At 37.0% G+C, this 14131-nt stretch overlaps 1 protein-coding gene across 1 annotated transcript; it reads left to right on the forward strand.

The window, feature by feature from the left end:
* The first annotated feature begins 3291 nt into the window (after nucleotides 1–3291).
* LOC137717472 (glucose-6-phosphate isomerase 1, chloroplastic-like) lies at nucleotides 3292–9252 on the forward strand. Its single transcript, XM_068456857.1, has 14 exons — nucleotides 3292–3929; nucleotides 4064–4186; nucleotides 4410–4508; nucleotides 4898–4981; nucleotides 5650–5793; nucleotides 5876–5941; nucleotides 6422–6490; nucleotides 6608–6715; nucleotides 7345–7397; nucleotides 7479–7617; nucleotides 7769–7925; nucleotides 8128–8206; nucleotides 8733–8799; nucleotides 8898–9252. Exons 1-14 carry the CDS (start codon nucleotides 3399–3401, stop codon nucleotides 9030–9032), a joined length of 1854 nt encoding a protein of 617 aa, XP_068312958.1. The 5' UTR covers nucleotides 3292–3398; the 3' UTR covers nucleotides 9033–9252.
* Nucleotides 9253–14131: the final 4879 nt, after the last annotated feature.

Below are 14131 nucleotides of genomic sequence, written 5' to 3' on the forward strand. Positions count from 1 at the left end.
TAAAAAAAAATTTGGCAAAGCAATTCCTTAGCAAACGAGGTATTACTTGGCAGATGACATCTACCCAAAGTGGGTAACACTTGTCCAAGCAATTCCAAACCCTGTGAATGACGCTAAAAAGTGGTTTACCTTACAACAAGAGGCATACCGGAAAGATGTTGAGAAAGCTTTGGTATTCTACAAGCACGATGGAAGATCATCAAGGAACCTGCAAGAGGGTGGAGTCAAGAAAATTTGGACTCCATCATGATGTCTTGCATCATATTACACAATATGATTGTGGAGGATGAGCGAGATGAGTATATTGATGGAGAGTCTGATGACGACCAAGAGGATCTAAATAGGTCAAGAAGAGCTCGTGCAAAAATATATGATGGTCCTAATTTGCCTTTGAATCCAAGAACCAGTAGTAACTCTTTAAATGAGTACATGAGGCGCCATAAGATGATACGTTCCCGCGCCACAAACAAGTACCTACAACAAGATCTTGTTGCACATCTTTGGACCAAAAGAAGTATGGAGTAGGCGTTTAAGTTTTACATTGTTAAATGTTTTTTTTTTAATGTTGTTTAATGTTATGTTACATCTCACATCGCCTAGGGAAGTGAATCATGTAAGCCTTATATGTATATTCCCATCTCTACTTAGCACGAGACATTTTGTGAGCTCACTAGCTTCGGGTTCCATCGGAACTCTGAAGTTAAGCGAATTCGCACGAGAGCAATCCCATAATGGATGACCCACTAGGAAGTTCTCATGTGAGTTCCCATAAACAAAACCGTGAAGGCGTGGTCGGGACCCAAATCGGACAATATCGTGCTACGGTGGAGTCGAGTCTGGGATGTGGTGAGGGCCCAGGCGGGGATGTGACATGTTAGGGCAAATTACATTTTACACCCTTAGATTTAAGGTTGATTTCAATTTCTTACAATATCTTTAAAACATTTCACTTTCATACCTCACGTACTCTTTTATTTCAATTTCATACAACCGTTAAAAAATCTGTTATGTTAACCGTTAAGTGATGACGTGGCAAATATGAGATCCCCATTTGTGCTGACGTGGCTGCCACATTTATACCACGTGGCTAAACACTTAATAAAATTTTAAAATATTAAAATAATTAATTAAAGAAAACTATTTAAAAAAAACCCCCAGAACCCCCTTCATCTTCCCTACCTGGCACCCCTCCATCCCCTCCACCCCCTCCACCCCCTCCATGGCTCCACCCCTCAATTCCAAACCCTATGAATGACGCCGAAAAGTGGTTTACGTTACAACAAGAGGCATACCGAAAGATGTTGAGAGAGCTTTTGGTATTCTACAAGCACGGTGGAAGATCATCAAGGAACCTACAAGAGGGTGGAGTCGAGAAAATTTGGACTCTATCATGATGTCTTGCATCATATTACACAACATGATTGTGGAGGATGAGCGAGATGAGTATATTGATGGAGAGTCTGATGATGACCAAAAAAGAAAGAATTTTAAAATTAAAAAAAAATTGTAAAAAAAGAAAAACTATTTAAAAAAAAAATCAAATATGACAGCTAGCTGACATTAGCAACTAGTTTGCATTCAAACTGTGGCTCGCCCCACATCATTCTAATAGAACGCATCATTTCAGCTGAACACAAGTCACGTTACCGTCAAATATCTGGTTGATAAGTGAAAATTTGTTAGTGTGCTAGTCTGTATTGGTGGCACATTAAATGCTAGGTGAAGAAAACCCACAACTAAGGGGTTCATTGAGGCCCATATAAAAGGATGAGAGCCTTATGTATGGAGGTGGAACAACTGAGGAGAGATAATTGATGTATTAGCAAAGCACTATTTTTTAGTCATGCAATCAATAGAATTTGAGCAATACATTGGATGTAATCTAGTTTTAAGGGGTGCACTACTTAAATCTTTGTGTTTATTTCATTTTAACGCATATTCCAAACCAGTCAAGAGTTTAATATTTTAATTTGTTAACTTGCAAATTTTAAGCCATAACACATATAAGTACAAGTCGGCAAAAAAAAAAAAAAATGGTGTGAATCTTGGTTGATATTGTCACATCCTGGTCAGGGGGGACCACTTCCCGGCCCCGCTCCACCACCGTAGCATGATATTGTCCGCTTTGGGCCCCGACCACACCCTTACGGTTTTGTTTCTGGGAACTCAAACGAGAACTTCCCAATGGGTCACCCATCCTGGGAGTGCTCTCGCGCACTACTCGCTTAACTTCGGAGTTCCCATGGAACCTGAAGCTAGTGAGCTCCCAAAATGTCTCGTGCTAGGTAGGGATGCGAATATACATATAAGGATCACTTCCTTGGGCGATGTGGGATCTTACAATCCACCCCCCTTCGGGGCCCGACGTCCTTGTCGGCACACCACGGTCAGGGTTAGGCTCTGATATCAAATTGTCACATCCCGCCCTAGGGGGACCACTTCCCGGGCCCGCTCCACCACCGTAGCACGATATTGCCGCTTTGGGCCCCGACCACGCCCTCACGATTTTGTTTATGGGAACTCACACGAGAACTTTCCAATAGGTCACCCATCTTGGGAGTACTCTCGCGCGCTACTCGCTTAACTTCAGAGTTCCCATGGAACCCGAAGCCAGTGAGTTCCCAAAAGGCGTCGTGCTACGTAGGGATGAAAATATACATATAAGGATCACTTCCCTGGGCGATGTGGGATCTTACAGATATCATGTGGGAATTAAATAATCAGGTTTTTAACCAAAATGGTCCATGAGATTGCATAACTCCTCACTTTGGTTATTGAGATTTGAAATCAATAGAAATAATTTTTGAGTTTGTATACTGTCAATCATTTTGGTATTTTTGTAAAAAATTTTGTTAAATAAGAACCGACATGACAACAAAGACTCTTAATTTAATAAACAATAAATCAAAATAATTTGACAAAATTGAAAATATTTTTATCATTATTCTTATTAATGGAAAGTACCAAAATAATTGAGGTTCAACAACTCGGAAATTAAAAGCCAATAATCACGGCAATAACGCCGGTCGGTGACTTTTGACCAAATTGACCTTTCAAGACATCGGGTAGCCAAATCCGCGCGCCGGCTAATGACGAGGCGCACAGAAGAGCGCGATGGACAGAACGCAAGAATATTCGTGGGCATTCCCGTAATTGCACCACCAACGGAGGATATTTCCGTCAACGAGATAATAAACTACCAACCAATCAATGTGTGAACCGTGTGAAACGCCGGCCGCCCATACCAAAAATAGAGAGAGAGAGAGAGAGATAAAAGCCAAAAGCCAAAAGCCAAAAGCCATACGCATTTCCCAACTGCAACTCCCAGGTACACATCCATGGTGTGACGGAGTGTGAGAGCAACAAAATCCTTGAAAATTCCTCAATCGGCGATTCCAATGGCTTCAATCTCCGGCATTTACTCTGCTTCTCCGACGATCAAGCGCCAGATGAAACCGGCGAGTTCGCTGCGGAAGGACTTCGTATCGGTTTCGGTTGCGTTTCCGGCTCGGGTCAAATCGGTGGATCGGGGCTTTGCTCTATCCGTGGCCAGGGATGTCTCGGCGGAGTTAGCGAATACCGATGGGGCTCCGAGTAAGAAGAAGGAGCTGGTGAAGGACCCGCATGCAATGTGGCGGAGGTACGTTGACTGGCTGTACCAGCACAAGGAGCTCGGGTTGTTTCTGGATGTGAGTCGGGTCGGGTTCACCGACGAGTTCGTTTCCGAAATGGAGCCCCGGTTCCAGGCCGCGTTCAAGGCTATGGAGGAGCTGGAGAAAGGCGCGATTGCTAATCCCGATGAGGGCCGCATGGTCGGCCATTACTGGCTGCGTAATCCTAAGCTTGCCCCCAACTCGTTCCTCAGGTTGCAGATTGAGAACACACTCGAGGCGCTGCTTAAGTTCTCATACGACGTCGTCAGCGGTAAGGTCAGATTTTTGTCTTTCAATGTCCGTTTGTGAATTGGTGTTAAATCTGATTAGTTACTGATAATTTGATAAATAGAGATGTTTGTATGTGTAATTTGATAATTTGAAGAAATGGGGTTTGTTTGAAATTGCAGATTAAGCCGCCATCTTCGCCGGAAGGGCGGTTTACTCAGGTGCTTTCAGTTGGAATTGGAGGTTCAGCACTTGGACCACAGTTCGTTGCTGAGGCATTAGCTCCTGATAACCCTCCTCTTAAGGTACATTTACAAGTGCATTGTACTTTCTACCTACACGCAACCTTTTCCGTGACATTATAGACTTCACCCATCTTCGCCGGAAGGGCAGTTTACTCAGGTGCTTTCAGTTGGAATTAGAAGAATTGTATGAAATATGGGTGTAGTTCAATGCCAATCACTCTATCCCTCCTATTTTGATTCTTTATCAATGTGCAAATGATTATTTTTTTTGTCTTGTTGGCAGATAAGATTTATTGACAATACCGATCCAGCAGGAATTGATCATCAGATTGCACAGCTTGGTCCTGAGTTGGCTTCTACACTCGTCATTGTGATTTCAAAGGTTTGAATACAAAATATCTTTGCCTTTTATTCTGTTATTATACGTTAATTGTACTACATAAAGTGACTCCCATCAGTCCCTCGAATAGATGTGATGATACGGTTTAAAACACATCTCCTTTATGCTATAACGAACAATTTTACTTCATCCCCACTTTCCTGGCAAAGCCACATGGACTGCACTTTTTTTTCCAATTAGTTTCTAGCAGCCCCAGATTTCAGAAAAATAAGTCCTTTTGGTACCACAAAGGTGAGAAACTAATTTAAGATGAGACACAATGCATGCATTCAGTGTACATTTCCATCTAGTTTTTGTATTCTAAAATCCTTGTTCTTAATTATGTCGTAATGCAAAGATGCTGATATGAATTCAATATTTTTTTCCTTCAGAGTGGAGGTACTCCTGAAACGAGAAATGGGTTACTGGAAGTACAGAAGGCCTTCCGTGAGGCTGGCCTGAATTTTGCAAAACAGGTTTTGATCTCAGGTTTTTCTTTCTGCTTTATTAATATTCTGCTGCGGAACTTATCGATAAAAGTTCTCTTCGTTATAGAAAAATAGAAATCCGTGGTGTCACTATTGGAGCTAGAGTTGTGTAGTACAATATTAGGCTTATTAGCTGGCTGGATGTGGTTTGGCATTCCTTTACTCGTGTAATTACTCATTCTTGTATCTACAAGTGGATGTTAAGCTCTATTTTATTTTCTATTATCATTTATGGTGTCCAACACTGTGACTGACGAACATGCCACGTGCATGAAGAAATTGCATTCGCCATCTTCCTTTTCCATGATTTAAGCCTCGGATCTCTTATTTTGATGAGTGCCTTGTGCCGATTAATCAAAAGGTCTTAGTTGTCTACCCCACCCTTTGATATTTAATTTCAATTAATTTTTACGGCTGGTTTACTTTTCATAATTTACGAGGAGTTTTAGCGCTATTTGGATTTCTCTGTTTGTCTGCATCATATTCCCTATTTTGAATGCGAAATAGAACCTCATTGACTGGACCTTTTGCCTCTTATTTAATCTTGGGCAGTGCTATCTTGATGTAACTTATATTTCCATTGTTGCCTGTACTCTTGATGCAGGTCCTTCTCCTCTTATTGTAATCGCCAACTTGTCATTTATTTGTGTGTGTAGGGTGTTGCTATAACTCAAGAAAATTCATTATTGGACAACACCGCCAGAATTGAAGGATGGTTAGCTAGATTCCCCATGTTTGACTGGGTTGGTGGCAGAACATCTGAAATGTCTGCAGTTGGTCTTCTTCCGGCAGCACTGCAGGTTGTAGACCTTAAATTCAGGTTCTGATATGAGTACCATTCATTTTTAACATGGGTAATCTTATATAACTGATCCTCTTCAGGGAATTGATATTAAAGAAATGCTTGCTGGCGGACACTTGATGGATGAGGCAAACAGAACCACTGTGGTGAGCATCAATTCGCTACCTCTGTTTTTTATGGTTGATTGGATACAGTGCTGCCTTTTTGGTCAGATGGAATTTTCTGAATCACAATGTCAGTGAGGTTGTATACGAGAGTTTACTTTACGTCTGAAGAAAACCATTTTGTCTGTAGTGATGGATAATTCTGTTGTTTTGCAAATCTCTATCATTTAACTTTTCACCACTGGCTCCTCAAATTTGATAGCTCTCTTTGGAGAAGTCACTGACTTACCTGCTCTGTTACTCTCATTTCTTCTTTTTAGTTTTTGGTCATACAGTTAGTCGTTTTTCCCAACGGTGAATGATTTTCTGGTCTGACCTCAAGTTTAAACCATGAGATTAAAATTGCATAACTAAATGGGAAGTAATAAGTAATGACTAGTTATGTTGTTTGGCTAGTACGTCCCCTAATCAAAATAGCAGTGGAAAACAAATGACAAATGTATTTCATGCTTTTTTGTTCAGCTTAGGAATAACCCGGCTGCGTTGCTTGCTTTATGCTGGTATTGGGCTTCTGACGGTGTGGGATCAAAGGTACTTTTTATTCTTCTATTCTACTCCCTAAATACTGTCAAATTTTAGTCTGATCTCTTGATGGTGGGTTTTTTTCATTCCAAAGTTTCTAAATGTTCGCTCTTCGCATTTCGTCAGGATATGGTTGTTCTTCCTTACAAGGACAGCCTCTTATTATTTAGTCGGTATTTGCAACAGCTGGTCATGGAATCTATTGGGAAGGAATTTGACCTTGATGGTAATCGGGTATGTGTAGCAATCGGTATACCATTCTTTTGTTCATTTACTTTGATTTTGAGTGGGTAAAAGTTGATCGTCCTGAAAACATTTAGTTCAGTTTTCAATATAGACTTGGATTTTGCGATATTTTTAGATGTTACCCTCTGCATTGTATGTATTTGCACTAATAAATAGAAGTCTAGTTTAGTTTTGACTTCTGTACCATGTTTTCAGCCAGATAAAAACAGACATTCGTACCATATTTTTGCCCTTGTATAAGTTCCCAAGGCGACCATGCTCCAATGCTTCATCACTTAGACCAGTTGGCATATGTGATGAGTTTAGGGCTAGTGTGGAATAATATGAGATTTAAATGTGTACGTAGCGTCACAGATAGTGTCGAGCTTTTATTAAGTTCTGCAAGTCCTGATCTTTGAATTTTGATCCCCTTCGTAATGTGTTTAGCTCCATTAGTTGTCATGTAGGGATTTAGCATAGAATGCGTTCTGAACCTTCTTGATTTAATGACCAAGCATAGTAGGTTATTTAAGTCTGTTTGTGCCTAATTAGTAGTATCCATAATAGATGCTTCAACGGTGGTTGTCAGTATTTTGTAATTGATAGTTTCAGAATGAGCTCACCTTTTGCTTTCACAGGTGAATCAAGGACTTACTGTCTACGGAAATAAAGGGAGCACGGATCAGCATGCGTAAGTTTTCAGTTTTCATTACTAATTTGATCCATAATTTGGTGTAACCTACTTGTGAGCCTGATGCACCTGTTTCGACAGCTACATTCAACAACTGAGAGATGGTGTGCACAATTTCTTTGTGACATTCATTGAAGTACTACGTGATAGGCCCCCTGGTCATGATTGGGAGCTTGAACCCGGCGTCACATGTGGTGACTACCTGTTTGGAATGCTACAGGTTAGATCCATTATAAGAGCCAATAATAAGTGACTACCTGTTGGGTGTCACTTCATGTTTTGTTGTTTTCATAGCTGATACTGGTTTTTTATGTTTTTATATCCTCCGCATACCTGCATCTATGTAAAGATTCTAAACTGAGGTTTTACAGGGAACAAGGTCGGCTCTTTATTCAAACGACCGGGAGTCAATTACAGTTACAGTGGAAGAAGTGACACCGAGATCTGTCGGCGCTCTCATTGCACTATATGAAAGAGCAGTCGGGATATATGCTTCACTTGTCAACATTAATGCCTACCATCAACCTGGTAAATAATATGTTTTGACCATCCTTGGGTCTGAAAGTGAATGAATGAGAATGAAAGATTTTTTTTTTGTTTTATTTTGTTTTAGTGCATTATGCATTTGCCCTGGGCATTAAAACTGAGAACGTTCATTTATTATTGATACATAATTTTTCTTCTTTTCATCTGCCTTTGTTAAATACCCTGCATTTAATTGTTGTCTCAGGTGTTGAAGCTGGGAAAAAAGCAGCGGGAGAAGTATTAGCCCTTCAGAAGCGGGTTTTAGCAGTACTCAATGAGGCCAGGTATGCTGTCAAATTATTAGCAATCAAGCTCATTTTTGCATAGGTTCTGAAATGAAGAGACTTTCGCAATTCTATGTTTATCGTCCTGGCGTATGATTTTATATTTTTACAAAATTAAAGGGAAAAGGAAAATTTCTTACAACAGATCATTTCCCAAAAGAAACAAAATTTTCTGCAAGTGTGGCAAGAGGATCATTATTCGGAAAGATGAGCACACAGAATCCGGATTTTGTATTTTTAACGGAATAAAAAGGAAAAAGACAATTTGCTATGGAACACATTTGGTGTCACATCCCGGTGTTGAAATGCCGAATTTTGAATTTGAAGGCCTTGCAAATGTGGAAAGAAATATGTGGAAGGTCTTATCTGTTATACTATTACGAATATGACAACCTTGTCATTGTTTGGAAAAGAAACAAAATCCGAATGAAGGACCACTTCTACCATATGTCACATAAACTAAAAATGCAACCGGGGTTGTCGTTGTTTGTTTCTGATTCTCACTCTCACTATCTTTCCGTTTCAGCTGCAAGGATCCTGTTGAACCGTTGACGCTTGAAGAAGTAGCTGACCGGTGCCATGCTACTGAAGATGTATTACCAGTTTCCCCCTTGATAGTTATCTCTCGTTAACAAAAACTAATTTCAAGTAGTTCATTTCTTTTGCTAACGTTCTTACCCAACTCCTCCAGATTGAAATGATCTACAAGATCATTGCTCACATGGCTGCCAACGACAGAGCAATCATCGCTGAAGGCAACTGCGGTTCACCACGAAGCATCAAAGTTTTCCTCGGAGAGTGCAACGTGGATGCCTTGTACGGTTAATTTCGTCCTTCCTTTACTATGCATGTATTTGAATTTTCGCATCTGGAAAGTTTCATCTTCTTCCCTCTGTATCTTGTCCTTAGATTTGGAATTGCGAATCTGGTCGAGTTAACCCAGAAATAAAAATCCACTTACGAGACTTTTTCGTTATGAGCGTTTGTAACGATGTAATTAGGGATGATAAATAAGCTGGTTTATGAGAATATTATACATGAAATCATCCTCCTTTGTCAACATTTTCTGCACAGTATCGACATTGTCAGCCTAATTTGATATGTTTTATTCTAATTTGGATTTAATTATAGTTAAATAATTGCATACATTCCGATAACCCAAAAGAGCATATGAAAGTTTTGTCGATGGAATGACCGATTTTTCAAATTTCAAATGATTTTGTCCTGGACTGCAAATTGACAAACCAAATGGTCCAGGAAGCAAAAGAAAAGACAAGTAATGGATGATTGTCTTGGGGTGAGATTCAATTCAAATATCCAATTTGTCCATATCAGTCATGGTCCGTCTCCAACGGTTGCCTGCTATTTTCCAACAAAAAAAAAAAAAAAAAACAGCACTAAAATTTGAACTATCTGTGGAGTCTGAGTGAAACTGTGGATTTTTAGTACTGTTTTCAAAAAGGCGCTAAGTTTAGTACTACGGTTTAGTAGTATTCTTATTTATGGGTAAATGAGAGATTTCTTTATCAATCTAATGGTTATTTGGAAAAGTAAAATGATTTTTGCACTTTATTTTTCATGTTTTGTTTTTGCTATTAAATTGAAATCGACGTATATGGAAATAAGAGGAAGAATCCAATTTATCTAGAAGGAGAAGGAAAGTGTGAAAGTTACAATTCTATAACAAAAAAAATTAAGCAACACATTACTTGCACTCTATAAACATGTAGGGATTAGGAATTTAGGACGGAAAATGCCTTACTAATAGTCATTTTGTGTGTTTTGCTTGTGTGGTATGGCCTAAGATAATTGTTAGTTAATCTAATCCAAACTTTAATGGTTGGTGTATTGGAAAGGGAGCAAAACTTTAGATATCCAATTAGAGTTGAAACTCTCACAGATCATTTATTGGAGTTGTAGCTCTATTTTGTGTATTGTTTGACCTGGACACTAACAGTATGTTGCTGCCTCATGTGGTACTAGAACTGCATGAAGAAAAAGATAAGTCTATCATCAATATATCTTTTATATAATAATAATAATAATAAAAATACATACATAAAAAAGTAAGGTACGATTTTGTTCATGTATATTGTATTGTATTCTCGTATCTGTATTTGTGTTTCACTTGTATAAAGATAGTGCAAAGTACATGGTGCGGTAGCGAGTTTAAGGGTTACGCAGAACATCTAGATGTACACAGTTCGCGTGCGTCCAATGTTTGGTTGGCGGTGTGAGCCGCAAGTGACCGGTGGCTCACACCCCTTGCACAAATAACAAATAGCCTGAGGACTAAGGCATAAGCCACATCGAATCTGTTAATTAATTATCACACTCAAAAGTAAATTGAAAAAGACAAGGAAACATGGTAATTTAAACTCATTAAACAAATGGGTTGGTCCATTCCGATTCCAATCCCGATTCCAATCTCAAGTGGTAGTACAAAGTGAACATTATTTATTTTTCAAATTAAAGTGTGCCCAAACCCATACCCAAAACAAACTAAATCAAGTAGATTATCTGCTTGTTTGAATGTGATTTTAAATTATTGAAAATACTTTTAGAAAACAGGTTTTTCTATTTCAAAAACATTTAAAGTGCTTCATACAAGAAGAACCAATTAATGCGTTTATTGCATGAAATACTTTGAGTGTTTTTTTAGGATTTACTTACATTTTTACAAAGAATTGGTTTGAAAACTATTTTACCAAAAATGTTTTCAACCATTCTAAAACAACTTCCAAATGAGCATATATTAACACTACAAATTACATGGTTTTTACAATATAAGGGATATCTATATGAAACGTATTTAAATAATAAGAAGAAAGATTCGAGCATGATTACAAAAATGATAGAACACTATTGTAGTTAATTTATATTTTGTCAATAGTTAAGTGGGGTTTTGAAGGAGAAGAGGGTGAGAAAGTCTAGAATCGGGTGTGAGGAGGCCCACAAGAATTCTTAACTTACTCTCCTCACCCAGTTATACTTAACTTGACTAAACTTATGTTAACTATTGTTATAATTTCTGTTTAGCCGCAAAATCCCAATGCATCTATAAACAAAAAAGTATATTGTCATACATATCAACGAACGAACCCTAAACCTCAATCCAAGAAAGTTGACAAAATAATTTCTCATGAATGTCGAAAATAAATACTCGAAGTTGTTTGAATCCACCGAATCTAACATATTCTTATACCCATTTAGTTATGCTGCAATGAGCTGCTTGAATATAAACTTTACATTCGTACCATATAGGCTTGCATGCCCTCCTATCCTATCATCACAAGATGAAATTTGTTGATTAACGGACTGAAGTCCGATTATGATTTTATGATGAGAGTTGAAGGAAGAAGAGCATCCACCTGCAATTCTTACTGATGTGCTATTACAATCGCACGATTGTGCTTTGTGCCGATTTATTAGTTTTTTACTATTTTGTGCTTTTCGATGATAATAGTTAACTATAAGTTTGTAAGTGCTGGAAATTTTTTTCTTTCGATTAGGTTGAAATCACCGACAAAATTTTTATCGAGACCTATTATGCATGCTATCCTTATCCTGATTTGTACATTTTCTTTTTCATCAATGAATATCGTACCTACTCTCAAAAATTTCACCATGACATATAACAGTATAAATAATTGTTGGAGCGAGAGAATATAAAACGTCAAAATATGATAAGAGTAAATATGGCAAATTAATGAGCAATATGGCATTTATAACAATAAATGTTGTAGCAAGAAAACATTATAGGAATTAATATAGGGTGCTTTTATTAACACCCCGTAATTTTATGAATACACCTAAATTTCAAAATTATTCTTTAAAATTTCAATATTAGCCCTTTCATTGTTTAAGACCACCTTTTTATAGTAGTTAAGAAATTAAAACCTTCTAACATCCTATCTCAAATGCACACCCTTCTACCACCTTCCTCGTTGGTGTCGGCCAATAATAGCCACCCCTTTCCTGCCGTTATATCTCTCTCTCTCTAGATTCTCACTTCCACTAATATTTTGCAGGACATGAAATACCATAAAATTGAATTTTATAATGTCGATATTAGCCTAATTAGGGATACCAACTTGATGGCCGTGAAAAATTTGAAAAATGCTACTTGCAGAGAAGCAATCCTTATGTGTCGACTAGGAATTGACTTTCTATGAGACTATTGGCTAGTTTAATTGTAAGTCGGCATATGTTTTGGTATACTTGAGATCATTTTGTTAACGGAGGTGCCATGGTGGGGGGCTGTCGATAAGGAGTAGGTTTTAGGATGATGAAGGTGGTGCTGGTTTTATTTGTTTGTTTTTTTTTATCAAATTTAAATTAGGGTTGAAAAGGAAATTCAGACCAAAAAAAAAATAATAATAAATAAAATGGGGTGTATTTATAACATTGTGGGGTCCCAATAAAAAAGGCCATTAATATATGGATGCAAATTTAACTATCGTTTGATTTTAATTTTTGTTTTTGTGTGCTACCCTTTTTTTTTTTTTTTTTTTTTTGGTCGAGAAATAGTGTTAGTAAGTTAAATGTTATATTAGTCAAGACACAATACCTTTCCACTACTGTGGTAAAGAGCTACCTATTGTGCTACCTTTTCAAAATGTACATGTGAACGGTGGAGGAGAAATCAAATTATACATATGATTCTCATTGAATAACTTATTTATGGATTTTAGGGTTTAGTTGAAAATATGTTACACTATGATTGGATGAAAAAAAAATTAAGATTACTAAAATTTTAAAATGACAAAAATTGAAATAACAAGATTTTATTTTCTAGAATTTGTGAATTTTCTTGTTTGAATAACCTAAAAGAGCAAATGAAATTGAATACAGAGTTTGTTATTTTTAAACACTCAACCATAAAAATTGGGAAATGATACCTATTTACATGAAATTTAAACCTAGGAATTGGAGGTCCCAAATTATAATTTTTTTTTCTATAGGAAATTCTAAATTTCTATGTTTATAAATTCAAACAAGAGAATTTGTGCATGTCAATTTATAAATTATGATTTTTACCCAAATTTTAAGTTTATTTCTCATCCAAACATAGCGTTAGAGTTTGTTTGAATGAGCTTTTAAAATGATTGAAAACATTTTTGGTGAAAATGTTTTTAGAAACAATTCTTAGTAAAAATGTTAGTAAATCTTGAAAAAGCATTTAAAGTGCTTTCTAAAAGAAGCACATAACTGGAGCATATTGTAGAAATCACTTCAAGTGATTTTGGAATTCAAAAATATTTTCTCTAAAAATCATTTTAAAAGCACATCCAAACGAGTCATTAAACTGTTTACATATTGCATATTGACCAAAAATGAACAGTCACATAATATTATTGACAATATTAAAGTTTGATTTCTTGCCTGAAAAGGTGTTTTCAGTGAGATCAAATCTTTCCCACTCAAAATTGTGTGGATATGGCTCCAATTATTAACTAACACGTCTTTTTTCAAACTTTCTTTAATTTTTTGTTAGAATTTAATATGTGTCAGTTAATAATTAGAATTACAAAAACACCGGAACGATTTTGATTTTAATTGTAGAAGATATGATCTCATTTTCCGTTGCCAAATAAGTTACAAAAGAAGAAAAGTACGGCATGTGGGACCCCACTACAGCACCAATCCATGTTTGTGGAAAATCTTATCAGACCAAATAGTGTGTCCCCACCCACTACAACGTTCGGAATTTAGGAAATTATTATAATTCTTCTCACTTGATATAAATAATTCAAAAATGCTAAAAACAAAAACTTGGAGCTCTGCTTTGCGAGGTTGACCAGAGATTTTTAAATGTAATTAAAACACGGAAACATACGTTATTTATTATAAATTTAGAATTTTTTTTTATCTATTTAAATAATAATATATAATTTATCACTCGACATATTAAAAAATTTCTAG

This window comes from Pyrus communis, chromosome 15 (assembly GCF_963583255.1).
Source record: "Pyrus communis chromosome 15, drPyrComm1.1, whole genome shotgun sequence".
Taxonomy (NCBI): domain Eukaryota; kingdom Viridiplantae; phylum Streptophyta; class Magnoliopsida; order Rosales; family Rosaceae; genus Pyrus; species Pyrus communis.

What these genes read in the sequence shown, in the direction of transcription:
- LOC137717472 (XM_068456857.1), top strand. Translation starts at nt 3,399, where the DNA reads ATGGCTTCAATCTCCGGCATTTACTCTGCTTCTCCGACGATCAAGCGC. An exon ending in TCGTCATTGTGATTTCAAAG is followed by an intron (nt 4,509 to 4,897) that starts GTTTGAATACAA and finishes TTTTTCCTTCAG; the next exon opens with AGTGGAGGTACTCCTGAAAC. An exon ending in TTCTTCCGGCAGCACTGCAG is followed by an intron (nt 5,794 to 5,875) that starts GTTGTAGACCTT and finishes GATCCTCTTCAG; the next exon opens with GGAATTGATATTAAAGAAAT.